This window comes from Coregonus clupeaformis, chromosome 8 (genome assembly GCF_020615455.1).
Source record: "Coregonus clupeaformis isolate EN_2021a chromosome 8, ASM2061545v1, whole genome shotgun sequence".
In the NCBI taxonomy this organism is placed as follows: Eukaryota; Metazoa; Chordata; class Actinopteri; order Salmoniformes; family Salmonidae; genus Coregonus; species Coregonus clupeaformis.
The window spans coordinates 45,936,385-45,958,579 of NC_059199.1; the positions used below are offsets into that span (position 1 = coordinate 45,936,385).

At 45.3% G+C, this 22,195-nt stretch overlaps 1 protein-coding gene and 1 long non-coding RNA gene across 2 annotated transcripts in view; both read right to left on the reverse strand.

Moving 5' to 3' along the window:
• Positions 1 to 7,047, reverse strand: part of LOC121571832 — a 56,736-nt gene extending 49,689 nt beyond the window's left edge. Inside the window, exon 1 of the long non-coding RNA XR_006001770.1 lies at positions 6,602 to 7,047. This is a non-coding gene — a long non-coding RNA (uncharacterized LOC121571832). The remainder of the gene's footprint in view (positions 1 to 6,601) is intronic.
• Positions 7,048 to 15,045: 7,998 nt separating this feature from the next.
• The window catches only part of zgc:63863 (uncharacterized protein LOC393372 homolog), a 42,554-nt gene continuing 35,404 nt past the window's right edge, over positions 15,046 to 22,195 (reverse strand). Inside the window, exon 8 of the mRNA XM_041883543.2 lies at positions 15,046 to 16,349. Within this exon, the coding sequence (XP_041739477.1) occupies positions 16,073 to 16,349 (277 nt within the window). The 3' untranslated portion in view covers positions 15,046 to 16,072. The remainder of the gene's footprint in view (positions 16,350 to 22,195) is intronic.

Consider the following 22,195-nt stretch of genomic DNA (forward strand, 5'->3'; position numbering starts at 1 on the left):
CTTTTAAGCATAGAGAACCTGTTCTCACGTACACAAACACATATATGACCTGTTATGGCTCGCTGTATACCTGTGGGGTCCTCAATCCTCATTGTTGCTGACTAGAAAGAGTTTAATGATATACTGTTTATAGACTCTTAAGGAATTATTCTGACTAGAAGAGTTTAATGATATACTGTTTATAGTATTATTTGTTACATTTATGGCTAGTAAGCTGGAATCGATGTTGATTACAAAGTGGAAGATCGGATATTGAGCTTTCCCCAATGTGTTACCACTTGTAAATATACTGAGGAGTGGTATTAAATTAGTATTTGTTGAGTGTGTCTATTGGTCGTGAGAGTCGATGACGTCACGTTAGTGTTACAGTGCTTATTTACATTTACATTTTAGTCATTTAGCAGACGCTCTTATCCAGAGCGACTTACAGTTAGTGAGTGCATACATTTTCATACTGGCCCCCCGTGGGAAACGAACCCACAACCCTGGCGTTGCAAGCGCCATGCTCTACCAACTGAGCTACAGGGGACAATCTGATCACAGGGTGCAGGGTGTTCGTGTTTGATCCATAGTTTGTTTGATTTGTGGATGACATCTAACTCCCTGAAAGCATGTCTGTAAATTTGATTCGATACAATCTATTTGATCAAAACACTCCTCTTAGATGCCCGACGTAAATGTTTGACTATCATATCAGATTCATCTTTTATAGGCTACTTTCTTGGAAAACAAACCTCAGATCACTTCCTAAGATCTGCATAAGCGTGGCTGGCGAGGGCTGGCAATTATTGTTCTATTCTGACATGGGTTACGTTCCAAATGGCACCCTATTCTCTAAAGAACATAGTGCACTACTTTTGACCAGAGCTCTATGGGCCCTGGTCAAAAGCAATGCACTATATAGGGAATCTGTCTGTTTTTTAGTGAGCGCAAAGGAAGGCTTCTATTGATGTTCCCAGGACCTTTTCGAATGTCCGAAATCGCTGTCTATTTCTAGTGATCACTGAGGGAATAGCGTGAAATTTGGAACACAGGTAAGGTCTTCACAGGACATAGTTCTAGAATTAAGGAGAGAATGTTCTGGAGCAAATGATCAACCACATTCTTGATTAACACTTGCTCCCAACTGACTTGTCCCTTAATCAGAATCCAAACTCCCTCTTTTTTTAAAGAACATTTTAAGAAGTGGGGCAGTCCCACTCCTTTCGTAATTTTTTTGCTTTATTGAAGAGATAGAAAAGTGTTGGGAAAATGGGGGAGATGGGGAGAGGGGGAGTCAAAAAGCAGTGGGCCGGAATGAACCCATGCCAACTCTGGCATACATGTATGCTGGGGTCAGAAGCTGTAACCGAAGGACCACACAGGCCGCTGAAACTCCCACAAACAACAAAGATAAATCCCTCACACTGAACATCCTACTACTACTTTTTCCGATCCTATTTGAGCTTTTGTTATAGATTTTGTAAATGAAAAATATCTATTCATAAGCTTACAACTTGATAAGAAAACCTGCTTGCCTCACTACATGTTTCTCTTTCCTGTTTCCAAGCCTGCTTCCCTGCAGCCAGCCATGCCAGGAATCTTGGCTCAGCCTCGCACCCAGCAGCCAAGGCCAAGGTTAGGCCCCACTCAGGTGGTCCACATGCCCAGAGGAAAGGTGTGATGAATGGGTTACAGCTGTACCTGCCTAGCCTGGCCTCCATGAAAAAAGGTCCATATACACAGAATAGGCTCCCTATTACATGGTGTGTGCGTGTGAAGGCATGTGTGTGTGTGTGTGTGTGTGTGTGTGTGTGTGTGTGTGTGTGTGTGTGTGTGTGTGTGTGTGTGTGTGTGTGTGTGTGTGTGTGTGCGCGTGCGTGCATAAATGTGCGCGCGTGTGATGCATAATGCATTGTAAACTCATCAGATAGGACCTATTAGAGGTGAAGCTAATGAAACCGTGCTGATTAACAATCTCAGGGTGCTGCTCCACCATATGCCAGTCTCCTCTCATACCCGCCGCAGAGAGGACACACCAGGCAGAGAGGCTTCCTGGCACCGCGCCCACAGACTGAGAAGTAGCAGCACTACTTCAACTGGTCAGACGACTCGCTTAGGCAACGATAGTCTCCCACTAACATCATACTATACATGCACATAGAGTTTAGTCATACAGTATAATGTACATATCAAAGGTTTCTGGCTGCTACATTTAATAACAAACAGTTCTATCCAATATGGCTAATATAGTGAAGTGGAGTGGAATCCTTGCTAGATTGACTTCATCACACTTAATTACGCACGCACGCCTGCACTCACACAAATACAAAAACACACACACGCATCTCTCACCTAGCCTGTTCAACAGCTGTTGGTCAGTAACCTATCTGCCCCTGCCAGTCTGAGCTGTCCTCACTCTGACACAGAGTGACAGGTCTCTGCCCCCCCCCCCCCACACACACACCTCCCTGCCACACATACGCACACACAGCCACACACCACCCTGACACACACACACACCAAGAACCCAATAACACCCACCCCACACCCTCTCCTCCACCCAGAGACCCCTGCTCCTCCAATCAGACCTGGGCCAGATGGCCACACATGTTGGGCCTCACCCCCAACACCCCCGAGGCCAAGTTGCTGGGTCGACCCTGGTTGGAGCAGCCACCACCTGGGTCGACCCTGGTTGGAGCAGCCACCACCTGGGTCGACCCTGGTTGGAGCAGGCACTACCTGGGTCGACCCTGGTTGGAGCAGCCACCACCTGGGTCGCCCCTGGTTGGAGCAGCCACCACCTGGCTTGGCCCAGACCCTCAGCTACTGACCCCCTGCCTGCCTGTCTACGGTCGGGCTAAGGCCCACCCAGGCCTGGCCTGAATGCCAATGAATTGGAAGTAGTGTTGCTGCTGGGCCGAGTGTGTCCATGTGTGTTGTCTATATCCCCTCTGTATGGAGTAGCTGGCAGAGTAGTGGAGGGGAAAGATTTAGCTGGGAGCGATAATGATGAGGACTGATTATTAGTCAATTACGGCCACTTTGCCCGGGCCTTGGCGCTGGAGAGTGGGAGAGTAATCCTATTATCAGTGATGTCTCCATAATGGATTTGGTGTGTGTGTATTTCTTTTCTTCCCTCTCACTCCCTGGAAATGTCATCTCCATGAGCCCTGTAATGATGTTTTGGGCAAGGGGGAGAAGGAGTGATGAGAAGGGGAGGGGGGTGGATAAGATCTCATTTCAGAACTACAGTCTCAGAACAAGGCCTATCATTTCCTTTAGCAACACGGGATCAACCTCAGTTCTGCAGTGATCAGCTACTCTCTCTCTCTCTCTCTCACTCACTCACTCACTCACTCACTCACTCATTCACTCACTCTCATTATTATTATTATTATTATATATTTGCTAAGCAAACACTCTCTTCCAGGGTGGTAAATTGTAATGGTAGATTGGCTGGGAGGTACACATTATTATTGCGGGTGTAGCAGGGTGTTGCACAGAAACCACTCGTCTCAAGAAGCTGCACCATCTCTCTTCCTGTTGTCACCTAGTGGCACATCTGTCATGATACATGTGTGTGAACATCTGTCATGATAACCAAGACGGAGAACATCTCTCAACTTCACTCCACTTTACACAGCTGCTTGCACACAGATACGTAAAAATCCAAGGGACCAAACTTTAAATGCAAACTACCACTACCAACAACCCTCCACTCCATATTTTTGATATGAATTAGAATATATTGGATGTGACTTGTCGCAGATATATGAACCGTAAACGACACATGCAGCCTCAGGCAGAACATGCTAAACAACAGTAGCATATTGTGTCGGTCCGTCTCACTCTACGCAGTATTGAAAGTGATAGGTGACTTTCTTTACCATGCGATAGCAACATACAAGCGCGCCATTGAGGCTGCTCGCTGATGCATCGGAGCCCAGCGCAGCAACCGGTTATGAAGCATGCAAGCAGCATACATGTGGCGCATGCTAAAACACACAGAGCATGTTCTGTGTTCCGTGTCAGGGAGAGTGTGTAGTGGTTTATGGCCATGTTTCATTTCCACTCATACATGCATGCAGCGAGATATGGGATATGTTTAAAACATTAGCCCCAGGTCTTCTTATGTTTTATAGAAACCCATCTACAGTGAGGGGGAAAAGTATTTGATCCCCTGCTGATTTTGTACGTTTGCCCACTGACAAAGAAATTATCAGTCTATAATTTTAATGGTAGGTTTATTTGAACAGTGAGAGACAGAGTAACAACCAAAAAATCCAGAAAAAAGCATGTAAAAAATGTTATAAATTGATTTGCATTTTAATGAGGGAAATAAGTATTTGACCCCCTCTCAATCAGAAAGATTTCTGGCTCCCAGGTGTCTTTTATACAGGTAACGAGCTGAGATTAGGAGCACACTAATCTCAGCTTGTTACCTGTATAAAAGACACCTGTCCACAGAAGCAATCAATCAATCAGATTCCAAACTCTCCACCATGGTCAAGACCAAAGAGCTCTCCAAGGATGTCAGGGACAAGATTGTAGACCTACACAAGGCTGGAATGGGCTACAAGACCATCGCCAAGCAGCTTGGTGAGAAGGTGACAACAGTTGGTGCGATTATTCGCAAATGGAACAAACACAAAATAACTGTCAATCTCCCTCGGCCTGGGGCTCCATGCAAGATCTCACATAGCAGACTTCGAAAAGGCATTTGATAAAGTTCGACTGGGGTTTATATATAAATGCCTGGAGCATTTCAATTTGGAAGAATCTCTTATAAAATGGGTCAAAATCATGTATAGTAACCCTAGGTGTAAAATAGTAAATAATGGCTATTTCTCAGAAAGTTTTAAACTGTCAAGAGGAGTGAAACAAGGTTGTCCACTATCGGCATATCTATTTATTGTGGCCATCGAGATGTTAGCTATTAAAATCAGATCCAATAATAATATCAGAGGATTAGAAATACAGGGCTTAAAAACAAAGGTGTCATTGTACGCTGATGATTCATGTTTTCTTTTATATATATATATAGAATTATTGTAAAATTAACTCTGTCCATAAGGTGTAGATAGTAAGTATAGACCGGAATTAGAGGCCTGGGCATTGTTGTTCACTAATTTACTCCAAGTAGGGAAAGGATGGTGGGGTTGAAAAGTAATATGGGGGATTGGAAGTGATGCAGACAATTACATTGATAGAAGATACAATCTATCTGCAATATTAAGCTGATCCATTCCCCCAGAAAAAAAATAAGTAATAATAATAATAAAATAAAAAAATAAAAAAATAAAAAAGATCTCACCTCGTGGAGTTGCAATGATCATGAGAACAGTGAGGAATCAGCCCAGAACTACACGGGAGGATCTTGTCAATGATCTCAAGGCAGCTGGGACCATAGTCACCAAGAAAACAATTGGTAACACACTACGCCGTGAAGGACTGAAATCCTGCAGCGCCTGCAAGGTCCCCCTGCTCAAGAAAGCACATATACAGGGCCGTCTGAAGTTTGCCAATGAACATCTGAATGATTCAGAGGAGAACTGGGTGAAAGTGTTGTGGTCAGATGAGACCAAAATCGAGCTCTTTGGCATCAACTCAACTCGCCGTGTTTGGACACACGGCCAAGGCAACAAAGGAATGGCTCAAGAAGAAGCACATTAAGGTCCTGGAGTGGCCTAGCCAGTCTCCAGACCTTAATCCCATAGATAATCTGTGGAGGGAGCTGAAGGTTTGAGTTGCCAAACGTCAGGCTCGAAACCTTAATGACTTGGAGAAGATCTGCAAAGAGGAGTGGGATAAAATCCCTCCTGAGATGTGTGCAAACCTGGTGGCCAACTACAAGAAACATCTGACCTGTGTGATTGCCAACAAGGGTTTTGCCACCAAGTACTAAGTAATGTTTGCAGAGGGGTCAAATACTTATTTCCCTCATTAAAATGCAAATCAATTTATAACATTTTTGACATGCGTTTTTCTGGATTTTGTTGTTGTTATTCTGTCTCTCACTGTTCAAATAAACCTACCATTAAAATTATAGACTGATCATGTCTTTGTCAGTGGGCAAACGTACAAAATCAGCAGGGGATCAAATACTTTTTTCCCTCACTGTACATATGGCACAAGGTGTCTAAGGCTGGGTCTCAAATGGCACCCTATTCCCTATGTAGTGCACTACTTTTGACCAGGGCGCATATGGCTCTAGTCAAAAGTAATGCACTATAAATAGGGAATAGGGTGCCATTTGGAATGCAGACCATGAGTGTGTGGTTGGTTGGTTGCACTATTAAAGACATTTAATTTGTCTCGCTCTCCGACACCTGTGTGATGTTGTGATGAATCATTCCCTGTGCTGTGCCATATCTACCCAAAACTGACAATACAGGGCATAGCATGTACTCTAGCATAGATCAGGTTGCTCATATAAAAGAGGGAAACCACTTTTTCACACAATATCAGAACAAGCACTTTACTTGAAGGGTACCGTGCCTACATAATGACTTCATAACACATTTATAACCCATTCATATTGCATTCATAAGCGGTACATAAGCATTTCAGTACATTGTTTTTAACCTAAAAAATAAAATACTACAAAATAATTGAATACCTGTTTTCCCGGTTATCACCATCACCATAACTGAGAAGCTGTGTCGTCTATCCATTGTCCAATCTGGATGGACAGTGGTGGTGGTGTAGTGAGGGCGCCGGCTCTGGCCCTGTGACAGTCAGCACACAGAGAGAAGAAGCTCATTACACACGTTAAGGAGCTCTGGGGCCTAATTAAGAGAAGCTCATTTCCTACATGCACGAGGAAACACTGGCGCCGTCATTTTTCATTATTAATACTTTTACACTGGCTGACTAGCAGCCAGCCCTGACGGAGGGAATCTCAGGCCCATCAATTAACCCCAGTCCTGGGTTACAGCTGTGAGGCTCCCCCCTGGAGGACAATAAGGGAGAGGGTGGAAGAGGTGGGTGCAGCTCGGACATATGAATATTAATCTCTTCACCTTTGTGGTTTGGGACAGACGGGTCGGTGGCTCTAAGGACTAGCGATGCCCTCTCTTCGTTAGTGACCTTTACCACCCCTCTGTCTCACACTCACTCGACCTCTTGCTCCTCATATCCCTTGGAACTCTAGGAGGAATATGAGGATGCCTCAGATTTTTGACTTTAGCCTCATTTATGTATTTAGGTCTTTAGGATCTACGTGTTGTAGAATCATCAATCAAGTCTGTCTCGGAGTGGTTACAGACAGTTTTAGATAATGGTTTACCTGGTAAATGGATGAGGATACTAGGACAAAGGTGAAATTGTGAGCTATATCATTCATAAGATAACATGGACAGGGGGGGACCTGATCCTAGATCAGCACTCCTACTCAGACATGTTATACATACAGACCCTGAAGTCCAGCTGTGAAGAACATTCTAATATAACACTGTATTCTGGACAAGGAGATATTGAATTTAATACAGAATATACTATTTCAGCAAGAGCTGAAGGGTTTTTCCCATCTACAAACTGATTTGATAGAACCAAAAAGGCACACTTTAAAGCATGGAACTATGAATAAAACATGACATCAACAGAAACAGCTAGTAGTTTCCATTACCTCCTGTCCCTGGGACTCAGGATGCAGCCACAGTGAGACTCTGACTGAGTCCCAAATGGCACCCTATTCACTTTACAGTGCACTACATTTGGTCAAAAGTAGTGCACTATAAAGGGAATAGGGTGCCATTTTGGATGTATTCACAGTGAGACAAAGTAGTCTGGCTACCACTCTCACTGACTCACTTACCCCCCTACCGCTTCCACTGAACGAATTCCCCTATCGCCCACCGCACCATGTCATCTGGGTCCAGTGTCTGTCTAATGTATATGAAATCAAAACATGGGCATCCATGGTGCTCTGTGCCTCCTGAGGCACCTAAGGTCCAACAGTGACCACTGTACCATGTCATTTTGGGTCCACTAATGTATCTCTCTCTAACGTATATAATATAAAAACATGGTTCTTTCCTTGGTGCTCTGTCTGTCCCCTCTGGGGTCCCGAGGTAGGTGGGTTGGTGACGTCTGTGACCCAGCTGTGTGGCATCCGTGCAGGGGACACTGGGGTGGTTCTGCTTCTGGGAAAACACAAAGACAGAGCCCTTGGCGCAGCTGCCGACTGCTGCCACCTCTGTGCCCTCCCCTCTACCCCAATCCTCTGCATGCCCATGCACTTCTGTGCATTGTGTCATGACATGAGGACATGAGCCACTGTTTCTGTGTACTGCTGTCCTCATGGGTCTGGTAGTGTAGCCTAGATAGTGTGGTTCGTTTCACTCGAGAGACCTAGGTTGTGTCCCAAATGGCACCCTATTCCCTATATAGTGCACTACATTTGACCAGAGCCCTGGTGCACTACATAGGAAATAGGTTGTAATTTGGGATGTAGACCTATACGACCCACCCCCCCCCAAAAAAAACAACAACATGTTGTTTTGTCACATACACTAGATAGATGAAATGTGACGTTTTATGGTGCTCCTGGAGCACCTGCTCACTCCTCTGTCCTCGGGTTGCAACACTCACTACCGAGTTCAAAACTGCCTCTGGAAGCAACGTCAGCACAATAACTGTTTGTCGGGAGCTCCATGGCCAAGCAGCCGCACACAAGCCTAAATCACCATGCGCAATGCCAAGCGTCGGCTGGAGTGGTGTAAAGCTCGCCACCAATGGACTCTGGAGCAGTGGAAACGCGTTCTCTGGAGTGATGAATCACGTAATAAAGCGAGGTCCATACAGAAATGGTGTGTAAGAACCTCAACCCCATCGAACACTTTTGGGATGAATTGGAACGCAGACTGCGAGCCAGGCCTAATCTCCCAACATCAGTGCCCAACCTCACGAATGAGTGGAGGCTGTTATAGCAGCAAAGGGGGGGACCAACTCCATATTAATGCCCATGATTTTGGAATGAGATGTTCGACGAGCGGGTGTCCACATACTTTTGGTCATGTAGTGTAGTTAATTAGTTAACCAAATAGCTACCCGGACTAACTATTTAGCAGTTTTATGGCTTGGGGTTAGAAGCTGTTCAGGGTCCTGTTGTTTCCAGACTTGCATCGGTACCAGTTGCTATGCGGTAGCAGAGAGAACAGTCTATGACTTGAGTGGCTGGAGTCTGACACATTTTTAGGGCCTTCCTCTGACACCACCTGGTATAGAGGTCCTGGATGGCAGGGAGCTTGGCCCCAGTGATGTACCTGGGCTGTACGCACTACCTTCTGTAGCGCCTTGCGGTCGGATGCCAAGCAGTTCCCATACTAAACAGTGATGCAGCCAGTCAAGATGCTCTCAATGGTGCAGCTGTAGAACTTTTTGAGGATCTGAGGACCCATGCCAAATCTTTTCAGCCTCCTGAGGGGGAAGAGGCATTGTTGTGCCCTCTTTACAACTGTATTGGTGTGTGGACCATGATAGATGTAGGCACCGAGGAACCTGATGTTCTCGACCTGCTCCACTACAGCCCCGTCAATGTGAATGGGGGAGTGCTTGGCCCTCTGTTTCCTTTAGTCCACTATCAGCTCCTTTGTCTTGCTGATGTTGAGGGAGAGGTTATTGGTCTGGCACCACACTGCCAGGTCTCTGACCTCCTCCCTATAGACTGTCTCATAGTCGTCGGTGATCAGGCCTACCACCGTCGTGTCGTCTGCAAACTTAATGATGGTGTTGGAGTCGTACGCTAAGGATCTATCATGGTCCACACACACCAATACAGTCGTGAAGAGGGCACAACAGTCGTGTGTGAACAGGGAGTACAGGAGGGGACTAAGCACACACCCCTGAAGGGCCCCCGTGTTGAGGGTCAGCGTGGCAGATGTGTTGTTGCCTAGGGGTGCCCGTCAGGAAGTCCAGGATCCAGTTGCAGAGGGAGGTGTTCAATCCCAGGGTTCTTAGCTTAGTGATGAGGTTGGAGGGCACTATGGTGTTGGACATTGAGCTGTAGTCAATGAACAGCATTCTCAAAAAGGTGCAGTGGCGACGCGTCATTCAGGGCAGGTCAGTGCTTTCTGTGGTGGTGGGGCAGCCACTGGAAAATACGGAGCGTAGGGGTTGGTAATGTTCTCTAGTTGCGCCGTGATTGGCTCAGTGTTCTGTCACTCATGGCGACACTACGTCACCACAAAATCTACGGGTAGAGCTCGAAAATTAAAGGCCGTTGGGTGCTGCCATAGACTTACATTAGATGTGCCCATCCGAAAAGGCTCAAGGTCATAGGGCACAGATAAAATGACGTCAAACTAGCTCAGACTGGGTCGGAAATCCGGGCCTCTTTCTAGAGCCCACAAGAAGGACCGCAGCGCCACCTTCCTGTTCAAGTGAGCACAGCACAACAAGGTGAGTCCAAAAATTTATTGTATGCTGCTGCATAAATGATGTAATATGCCAAGGAGATATGTATACTGTAGCTAAGAAAGTAATACTAAGTGTATGTTGTGTAGTAAGCTGTTAGTAGCCCATGTGCCTCACCCTAATAATTTGCTCCCTTTTCATCTCATAACTTAGCCTACTGTTCTGACTTGGTGGTGCACATTTAGCCTATAGCCTGTTTTAGAGAAATGTCATCATCGAATATTGTAAGAGCTTTCATTGTCTGCTTAAATGCCCCCTTTATTTATCCTACGGTTCTGACTTGGTGTACAGGGAGAATACTGTAAGAATGGCCCATGAATTCTGTAGCCATACATTTCAAAAGTGCTGAACAAATAGTTATATTGACTACGTCCGTCCTAGCTCGCTCATTAATGTCTTAATGGAAATTATGGATTGCCGCTCGTCGTCCCCTTATGCCATAGTTTGTACTGTCGGTAGAAACCACATATGTTTAAGCAATCAGCCATATCAGCTATGTTTTTTTTAAAGTCAGTAAATTAGGCTGAATTAACTGTTTCACTGCCAGACAAGGCTCCGCTGATAGCCAGGTGTAGCAGTGGTGTTGGGACTGCTGTTGGGAGAGCTTTATAGTGCAATTAATGTATTGTTTAGTGTTGCGTAGTGGCTTTGCTGGCATGCATTAAAAAAAATATTTACATGCTAAAATCGCCACTGAACACGTGTTCCTTTTGAAAGGGCAGTGTGGAGTGCAATAGAGATTGACACACCCTAAGACAATGAAAACAGATTGTCATGTAACTATAATGTTCTTTTTTTCATGTCTTTATTGATGTGCTTTTCCTTACCAAAAGACAAATTGTTCTCTAACCAAGAACATCATAACAGAATACCAGACCTGAATGAAAGATGCAAATAGAGACATTGATGTCTCCTCATTATCAATATTGACATGGTCATAACACAACAGCATGTGCAAAGATTCTGTGATATGTAGAAATACTTTCAAATGCATCGTACTGTACCGTTAATGTAAACCATTTCACGTGTGCACTGTGCATCAAATTCACAAACAAGAAAATAAAACATTGGGGTATTCAATTTCAACATAACCGTTTTTTTGTGGAAGCACATGCAGCGTAGCAAAACAGTCGTCACATGAATGGACTGGAAACGTTCTTATTGCCAAGCAATAAAAAGCCTTGCACCTGTCGAATGGTGGCGCGACTTGAACACTCGCCTCTGTGGGTGCGTCCCAAATGGCACCATATTCCCTATATAGTGCACTACTGGTATTGTGCAGTATAAAAGGAATAGGGTGCCATTTGGGACACAGCCTGTACCATGGCTAGTGTCAGTGCCGGACACCCATTAAAAGTTAGCTTTCTCTGGGAAGTATAGGCTAGTGTACCATGTTTGGGAAGGTTCTTCAGACAATTGCCCATAGTCTCTGCCGTAAACATTTGGGCAGTGGAAAACTCCAGGGTCAAGACAGACAGGGCAGATCAAAAGGCCAGTAGTCATGCTAACCTGTTCCAACTGGACAGGATTTAGAAGAGCGGGTGTCAACAAGACCCCAGTTAGACTGGGGGGGAGAGCGAGAGAGAGAGACTGAGCCAATAAACTAACTGTCTAGTGTCTCCCATCAAACTAGATCCTCTGCCAACAACACTCCAAAAGGCCAGTAGCTCAGTAACCGGGATCTGAATATGTTTTAATCAATAGTGTTGGGTCTCTGAGTATGTTTTAAATCAACAATGTTGTGTTGGGCCTCTGTCTGTTCCAAGTTCATTTTGCAATATTCATAATGTTATTTTCCTCGCAAAGTTGATGTGTAATGCATGCAAAACACATCTTAAAATATAGCACCAAAATAAATTAACAAATCAATGAATAATCATGACAAATTACTGACAATCATATCAAAACTATTAATGAACAGCTTCATAAACACAACCTATGACAAATTAAAAGATGTGTCATACATTTCAAACATATACAATTTGGTGAAATTTGAGTAATTCTGAAATCAGACCAGTGGTTTCTTGTCGTTTCTCATCTTTTAAAGGCCCAGTGCAGTCAAACTTTCCTGTGTTTTATATACACTGGCCAGTTTATTAGGTACACCACCCCATTCACAAAAATGGTTTGAACGCTAGAATGGGCAAAATGAGTGACCTAACCGACTTTGAGCATGGTATGATCGTCGGTGCCAGGCGCGGCGGTTCCAGTATCTCAAAAACTGCCGGCCTCCTGGGCTTTTAAGGCACGACAGTGTCTAGGGTTTACCGAGAATGGTGCGACATTGTCAGCGACAGTCCTGTGGACGAAAACAGCTTGTTGCTGAGAGGTCGAAGGAGAACGGCAAGAATCATGCAAGCTAACAAGCGGGCCACAAACCGGCAAATAACGATGCAGTATAACAGTGGTGTGGAGAACAGCATCTCGGAATGCACAACTTGTCGGCCCGTGTCACGGATGGGCTATTGCAGCAGATGACCACACCGGATTCCACTCCTATCAGCTAAAAACAACAAGAAGCGGCTCCAGTGGGCACGCATTCACCAACACTGGACAATTGAGGAGTGGAAAACCATTGCCTGGTTCGACAAATCCCGGTTTATTTTGCGCCATGCTGATGGCAGAGTCAGGATTTGGCGTAAGCAGCATGAATCCATTGCCCCATCCTGCCTGGTGTCAACGGTACAGTCTGGTGGCGGTGGTGTAATGATATGGGGAATGTTTTCCTGACACATGTTAGGTCCCTTGATACCAATTGAGCAACGTTTCCATGCCCTGAAGAATTCAGGCTGTTCTGGAGGCAAAGGGGTGTCCGACCCCGTACTAGATGGGTGTACCTAATAAACTGATCACTATGAGATTTGTATAATGCTGTGTTATTGTTAAAATTATGATAATGCCCTTTTAGTCTAAGAGCGGTTTGAAAAGACCGCCTGGAATTTCAGCTTGTTTTGGTGGGATGGAGTTTTGGCCTTCAATGGTGACATCACCATGCGGTAAATTATACTGAACAAAAATATAAATGCAACAATTTCAAATATTTACTGAGTATCAGTTCATATAAGGAAAGCAGTCAATTGAAATAAATGCAGTAAGCCCAAATCTATGGATTTCACATGACTGGGAATACAGATATGCATCTGTTGGTCACAGATACCTTAGAAAAAAGGTAGGGGCGTGGATCAGAAAACCAGTCAGTATCTGGTGTGACCACCATTTGCCTCATGCAGCGCAAAACACATCTCCTTCGCATAGAGTTGATCAGGCTGTTGATTGTGGCCTGTGGAATGTTGTCCCATTCCTCTTCAATGGTTGTGCGAAGTTGCTGGACATTGGCGGGAACTGGAACACGCTGTCGTATACGTCGATCCAGAGCATCCCAAACATGCTCAGTGGATGGCATGTCTGAGTATGCAGGCCATGCATTATCATGCTGAAACATGAGGTGATGGCGGCGGATGAATGGCACGACAATGGGCCTCAGGATCTTGTCACGGTATCCCTGTGCATTCAAATTGCCATCGATAAAATGCAATTGTGTTCGTTGTCCATAGCTTATGCCTACCCATACAATAACCCCACCGCCACCATGGGGCACTCTGTTTATAACGTTGACATCAGCAAACCGCTCACCCACACAACGCCGGTTGTGAGGCCGGTTGGATGTACTGCCAAATTCTCTAAAATGATGTTGGAGGCGGCTTATGGTAGAGAAATGAACATTCAATGCTCTGGCAACAGCTCTGGTGACATTCCTGCAGTCAGCATGCCAATTGAACGCTTCCTCAAAACCTGAGACATGGAACATTTCTGGGATCTTTTATATTAGCTCATGAGGAATGGGACCAACACTTTACATGTTGCGTTTATATTTTTGTTCAGTCTAGTTAATAGATCAAGAAAGAGAGTTCCAAACCTCTCGGCCAATAACAACTACTTTTCTGTTTTCCCATCCCCACTCAGATCACTCCCACAGTCCTAGCAAAATTCTTGCTTGAGAAATTGCCTTTTACTAAGAAACTATTTTTTGTTTACTATTTTAATTGAAACCAATCACAGTATGGTACTTATTGTTACCCAGAAATGTTTATATTGAGTTAAAACGGCTGCATTGGGCCTTTTAAGATCTTGCTTTGTCAGCTTCATTAGTTAAATGTATTCCGGTGAATGATTGGGCTAAACCCTTGCAAATAGCCAGAGGCTCAAATTAAACTCACATGAAATAAAAATATGGCCTGTGCCTTTCTGACTTTCTGGCTTGGCTAGTAGCATCTAACTAGGCTGCATGGAACATAGACATATGTTTTACAGAACCAAACCAAACCAACCATGTTGTCCTTCCTGGCAGTGATTCATGTAGTATTGATCAAATTAACTTAGAGCATAGCAACAGCTGCCCATTGGTTGCTATATCCATCACCTCCAAGGCACCGAGATCATCAAATGCTAATTAAAACAACACCACCCCTCCAATACAGGGGGTGCACACATACAGCATGCATTGTAACATTATGATCATCAAGTATCCTCAGTGTTTTATAGGGTCTCCTTCCATAATGAATACACAACAGTGTGATGACATAGAACCAATAGAACGCAAGACTTCCGAACTCGTTTGTCTTTGGACAGATACACACTCTCTCAGAGTCTTGTTCTTGTAAAAACATTTAATAAAACATACTTTAAAAAGCCGCAGGGCTATCCAGTTAGTACAGCTAACTGAATAAGTATTTGGCTAGTGACAGCGGTAGTCTAGAGGGTTGTTGGAGGCATAAGTGTGGACATTTCGATTGCATCCCAAATGGCACCCTATTCCCTATATAGCACACTACACCCTATGGGCCCTGTATTAAAAGTAGTGCACTACAAAAGGGAATAGGGAGCCATTTGGGACAGCAGCCTTCCTTTCATGCTGATGTAAATGGTAACTGTCTCCTAGTGGTGTGCAGGTGAATATTTTACATGTACTCTATAAATCCTCCATCGACATCAACTGGAGGGAAGCCGGTTACTTTAAAGTGCCAGTTTAAAGCAGAAATTGGGTTCTCTCTCTCTCTCTCTCCCTCCCCATAGTCGACCTCTCTGAATAAAAACCACCTGATTGAGTGAGTGTTTCCACCCCCTAATGAACCGCTCCTCCACTCCCAACCCAAGGCAATCAGCAGAAGGGTGGGGGAAGACGTATTTTTCATCATTTGTGCTGCTGTGAATTAGCTACCGGCGCGTTTTCCTCCCCAGACATGCTTGCTGACGGCACACAGGCCAGCACTCGGAAATGCTTATCATTACAAAAACTAATCTACTACCTTTCATTAACCAATATTAGCACAAGTAAAATCCATAAATAAAAACACTACTGAATAAATAAAGGCTTTTTCCTCCCCTTTCTTTTCATGGAACTGAGTTTGGCACACAAGGTCCTCTGGGGTGCTCCACCTCTCCTAGGCTGAGGGTTTACATATGTGTTAGTGGCTCAACCCATTTGGCACTAGCTCCTGTCTCCCTCCTCTCTTCCTCCCTACTGCCCTAGCATCTCATTCCTCCTACTCCTCAACTGGGGGAGTGCTCCTCTCCCCCACCTCCCTTCCATCTCCCTCCCCCCTGTTCCTTAACAGAGGTAGACCCGTTTCCCTCCTTACCCCCTGCTCCTTAACAGCGGGCTGCAGTAAGTCCATCAGTAGAGCTGCATAAAGAAGTCAGGAGCCCAGTCCAGGGCGGTCTGGGCCACAGCCAGAGCGGCCGCCCCCAGGGTGGCTGAGATGCCCCACACGGCCATCTTGACAAGCTGGTTGGCAGCCTGGTTGGGCTGCGTGTCCTTGGGCATGGCCAGTTGGGAGTCTAGGCCCCCTCGGCCTCGGGCTGGGCCCCGGAGGAGCTGCCGACGGAGGACCGAGTCGGGCCGCTGCTGCTGAGTGCTCATCTGGAAGGCCTTGAAACAGTTGATGGTGATGCTGGAGAGAGACAGAAGGAAATACTGTTTTGTCTGATAAAGTGTAAGAGAAACATTCGTTTCTCATAACAGTTATTCATCGCTGCCGAGTTGGTTATGGCTCACAAGAATACTGAAACAGGCGGTAGACAAATAAATAGGGTCGGCACTTCACAATATGAGTTGTCCTACTACAGGATATTGCCTATTGTTTACCACTGTCAATGGGGGAGGAGGACTAGTGGCCTTGCAGCAAAATACAGTGAATGACAGAGTGAAGAAATGTCAATAAGAAAGACAGAAGGGAGAGAGACGGGTGACAAAAGAAAAAGAAGAAATGCTCCATATGGGAGGGAGGGAGCAGTGCCCTATGGCCTCAACAAAGACACTGAGAGAAGCCACTTTTAATTTGGCTACGGCTTTCTCTCAATTACAATAGCAACACAACAGCAGAAGCACCAGCCAGCGCTGATGGGCAAGACAACGGCAACAAGGCTGATTTTTTTTCTTCTTCTCCTCAACAGTTTGGAGAAAAACATCATTAAAAAATCGTAAGATATTCACTTCCATTTCATTATCGTCCCTCTGGAAGTAATAGTAAACATTGCGCTGCAACACAAAATGCAAATGCCTTTTCTCTCCGATTATGAACCTTGTAAAAATAAAAACGGGACGGTTTATGACAGAAAAATGCCTCTCGGAAAATGGTACCCCGAGCGAGCGTGCGTTGAGGGGTTCAATATCTTTAAAGTCTTTCGTTCGACTTTTTGATTCTCCATCTCTCCCATCTCTCTCTCTCTCATTAGAATCATCTGCTAATGAGCCCAGGCTGAAAATAGCTGACAGGTAACGGCAGACAATTAACTTTTTATCTTTCACTTTAAACAGCTTAACACCCCAGAGTGCCCAGCTCCTCTGATGAACCTCCATCTATAGTGTACAGTACATACAGTAGTGGCTGACTTCTATCACTCACTCACTCCTCTCCTTCCTCTCTCTGACAGCATCCCAAACTGCACCCTATTCCCTTTCTAGTGCACTACTTTTGACCAGAGCTACCTTGTCAAAAGTAGTGCACTAAGTTCATATTTGTAACGTGATCCTGCGTTGTGTATTGTATGATGTGAAATAAAAAATAAAATGTTGATCACAAAAAAAAAGTTGTGCACTAAATAGGGAATAGGGTGTCATTTGGAACATAGCTCCGTGTGACAGTACGGAGGCTGGCTTAGCCTATGTCCTCTCCTCTCGTTTCTCCTCCTGATGAAAGGGTCTAGGACCTCGTCAATGACAGTGACACTCAGTCTTTGAATACAGCTGACAGGATAGTGAGATGATGACCGTGATCAAAGCAGCTCATTCTAAACCTTCATAGAATTTGAGAAATATTTTGCGAGGTACAGGTGGCTTTGCTGGCTTCTTCCCTTTGAAATTAAATATGTGGTCATTACAGGGATTTCAAAAACAATAAAAAAGATCCTATGGGCATTGTGACCCTTCCATCCCCTGCCTGCCTGCCTGCCTGCCGGTCATTCACCGTATGTGACCTTGGCCTAACCTGTCCTGTAGTCAGTGGTGCTGTGCCACAGTAGTTGTGTAGTCATGTTTTAATTTGCATTAGTAAACCATGGATGCGTCCCAAATGGCACCCTATTCCCTAGTCCAAAGTAAAGTAAGGACACAACAGCGGTCAGACGGGTGATTCAGCATGCAGTTATCCTCGTGACCCAGAAGAAGCAGAGGATGTTCAGTGTGGTTGAGTCATCACCACCGACCTGGCCTGTTTGTCATGTCACCACCGGGAGCTGCTCTCTCAGCCGTGCAGCGTGACGCAACACTACACCCCTGCCCTCTCTCTCTCTCTCCCTGTACAGTATCTCACTCTTTCCTTCTCTCCCTTTCTCGTCAGACACACACCACAACTCAGTCAATATGCTGCAGCTAGATCTAAAATACACTATCAGTTAGTCAGACTCGTCGTCACACTTTCACTTGCATGTCATGCATCGCCCTACTACTGGGCAAGAGGGAGATGAGGTCACCTGTTACTCTATATTGGGTCAAAGTCAAACCAACACAGACATGACCTTCATGTACGGAGCTAATGCCATGTCTCGTATACAAGAGTCCCACAGCCACCCTAGCTCTCCTGGGTCGTATTCATTAGGCACCAAATGGAAGAAAACGGACTGAAACAGGGAGGATTCTACCTGGAGTGTCAAATAAGAAATGCTCATTTTCCGTTTTCTGCTGAAAAACGTTCTGTGTGCACTAATGAATACAAACCTGTCCTGGGTGTCACCAACTCTCGCTCTACCCGAAGTCACCTGTTGTGAAATCAGCCCAGGCCAACCCTGACTGACTGACTTTCTGACTGACTGACTCACTCAGCACTTCCTACAATTGGAAGGAAGCAGCAACTAGCCAGAGAGCATGACACTATCTGTGTACCTCCAGGCAGACATTTGTATCCAGCTGTCACTCAAGGCCCCTTGTCAGCAATGTCATTTTTTCCGGGAGAGGAATGACTGCAGCACGGGGTGGAAGGATACGGACAGAGGGATGACTGCAGCGCCAGTGGAAGGATACGGACAGAGGGATGACTGCAGCACGGGGTGGAAGGATACGGACAGAGGGATGACTGCAGCGCCAGTGGAAGGATACACATGCAATATACAAAATAAAAAAACATATTAAGAAAATCAGACACATTTATCAGCATAGAGGTCTCCAATCATTAGTCTGAACTGGCCAAGGGGGACCAGAACATCTACACTGAACAAAAATATAAAAGCAAAATGTAAAGTGTTGGTCCCATGTTTCATGAGCTGAAATAAAAGATCCCAGAAATGTTCCATACGCACAAAAAGCTTATTTCTCTCAAATCTTTGCCACATTTTTTATATCCCTGTTAGTGAGCATTTCTCCTTTGCCAAGATAATCCATCCACCTGACAGGTGTGGCATATCAAGAAGTTGATTAAACAGCATGATCATTACACAGGTGCACCTTCTGCTGGGGACAATGAAAAGGCCACTCTAAAATGTGCAGTTTTGTCACAACACAATGCCACAGATGTCTCAAGTTTTGAGCGAGTGTGCAATTGGCATGCTGACTGAAGGGATGTCCACCAGAGCTGTTGCCAGAGAATGTAATGTTAATTTCTCTACCATAAGCCTCCAACATCATTTTAGAGAAGTTGGCAGTACATCCAACCGGACTCACAACCGCAGACCACGTGTATGGCGTCGTGTGGGCGAGTGGTTTGCTGTTGTGAACAGAGTGTACCATGGTGGCGGTGGAGTTATGGTATGGGCAGGCATAAGCTACGGACAACGAACAAAATTGCATTTTATCGATGGCAATTTGAATGCACAGAGATTCCGTGACGAGATCCTGAGGCCCAAATTCGTGCCATTCATCACCTACTGTTTCAGCATGATAATGCACGGCCCAATGTCACCAGGATCTGTACAAAATTCCTGGAAGCTGAAAATGTCCCAGTTCTTCCATGGCCTGCATACTCACCAGACATGACACCCATTGAGCATGTTTGGGATACTCTGGGTTGACGTGTGCGACAGCGTGTTCCAGTTCCTCCCAATATCCAGCAACTTCGCACAGCCATTGAAGAGGAGTGGGACAACATTCTACAGGCCACAATCAACAGCCTGATCAACTCTATGCAAAGGAGATGTGTCACGCTGCATGAGGCAAATAGTGGTCACACCAGATACTGGCTGGTTTTCTGATCCACGCCCCTACTTTCTTAAAGGTATCTGTGACCAACAGATGCATATCTGTATTCCCAGTCATGTGAAATCCATAGATTAGGTCCTAATGAATTTATTTTAATTGACTGATTTCCTTATATGAACTGTAACTCAGTAAAATCTTTGAAATTGTTGCATGTTGCCTTTTTTTGTGTTCAGTATAATTTCAGAGAGCTCTGTAAGTTGTTCCACATAAAGGGTGCAAAAAAACTAAAAGCAGCTTTACCCAACTCTGTGGAGACTGAAGGGGCCTCCATTGTTATCCAAGCCTGAGACCGGGTTTGGTAATTTGTACGTCAACATTTTATTAATGATGATAGATACATAGGAAGTGTTTTGTAGATAAACACAAGAAAATGCTGCCCTCTTACATACAAAAGAGGCCCAACCCACTTTTTGATACAAGACACAATGGTGAGTTCTATAACCATCACCAGTAATAAACCTAAGGACACAATGGAAAACAGCATCTAGTGGTTTAAGTGTAGATGCTGCTGCATGCATATACAGTGAGGGAAAAAAGTATTTGATCCCCTGCTGATTTTGTACGTTTGCCCACTGACAAAGTCATGATCAGTCTATAATTTTAATGGTAGGTTTATTTGAACAGTGAGAGACAGAATAACAACAAAAACATCCTGAAAAAAACGCATGTCAAAAATGTTATAAATTGATTAGCATTTTAATGAGGGAAATAAGTACACTGCTCAAAAAAATAAAGGGAACACTAAAATAACACATCCTAGATCTGAATGAATGAAATAATCTTATTAAATACTTTTTTCTTTACATAGTTGAATGTGCTGACAACAAAATCACACAAAAATGATCAATGGAAATCAAATTTAGGTCTGGATTTGGAGTCACCCTCAAAATTAAAGTGGAAAACCACACTACAGGCTGATCCAACTTTGATGTAATGTCCTAAAACAAGTCAAAATGAGGCTCAGTAGTGTGTGTGGCCTCCACGTGCCTGTATGACCTCCCTACAACGCCTGGGCATGCTCCTGATGAGGTGGCGGATGGTCTCCTGAGGGATCTCCTCCCAGACCTGGACTAAAGCATCTGCCAACTCCTGGACAGTCTGTGGTGCAACGTGGCGTTGGTGGATGGAGCGAGACATGATGTCCCAGATGTGCTCAATTGGATTCAGGTCTAGGGAACGGGCGGGCCAGTCCATAGCATCAATGCCTTCCTCTTGCAGGAACTGCTGACACACTCCAGCCACATGAGGTCTAGCATTGTCTTGCATTAGGAGGAACCCAGGGCCAACCGCACCAGCATATGGTCTCACAAGGGGTCTGAGGATCTCATCTCGGTACCTAATGGCAGTCAGGCTACCTCTGGTGAGCACATGGAGGGCTGTGCGGCCCCCCAAAGAAATGCCACCCCACACCATGACTGACCCACCGCCAAACCGGTCATGCTGGAGGATGTTGCAGGCAGCAGAACGTTCTCCACGGCGTCTCCAGACTCTGTCACGTCTGTCACATGTGCTCAGTGTGAACCTGCTTTCATCTGTGAAGAGCACAGGGCGCCAGTGGCGAATTTGCCAATCTTGGTGTTTTCTGGCAAATGCCAAACGTCCTGCACGGTGTTGGGCTGTAAGCACAACAACCACCTGTGGACGTCGGGCCCTCATACCACCCTCATGGAGTCTGTTTCTGACCGTTTGAGCAGACACATGCACATTTGTGGCCTGCTGGAGGTCATTTTGCAGGGCTCTGGCAGTGCTCCTCCTGCTCCTCCTTGCACAAAGGCGGAGGTAGCAGTCCTGCTGCTGGGTTGTTGCCCTCCTACGGCCTCCACGTCTCCTGATGTACTGGCCTGTCTCCTGGTAGCGCCTCCATGCTCTGGACACTACACTGACAGACACAGCAAACCTTCTTGCCACAGCTCGCATTGATGTGCCATCCTGGATGAGCTGCACTACCTGAGCCACTTGTGTGGGTTGTAGACTCCGTCTCATGCTACCACTAGAGTGAAAGCACCGCCAGCATTCAAAAGTGACCAAAACATCAGCCAGGAAGCATAGGAACTGAGAAGTGGTCTGTGGTCACCACCTGCAAAACCAGTCCTTTATTGGGGGTGTCTT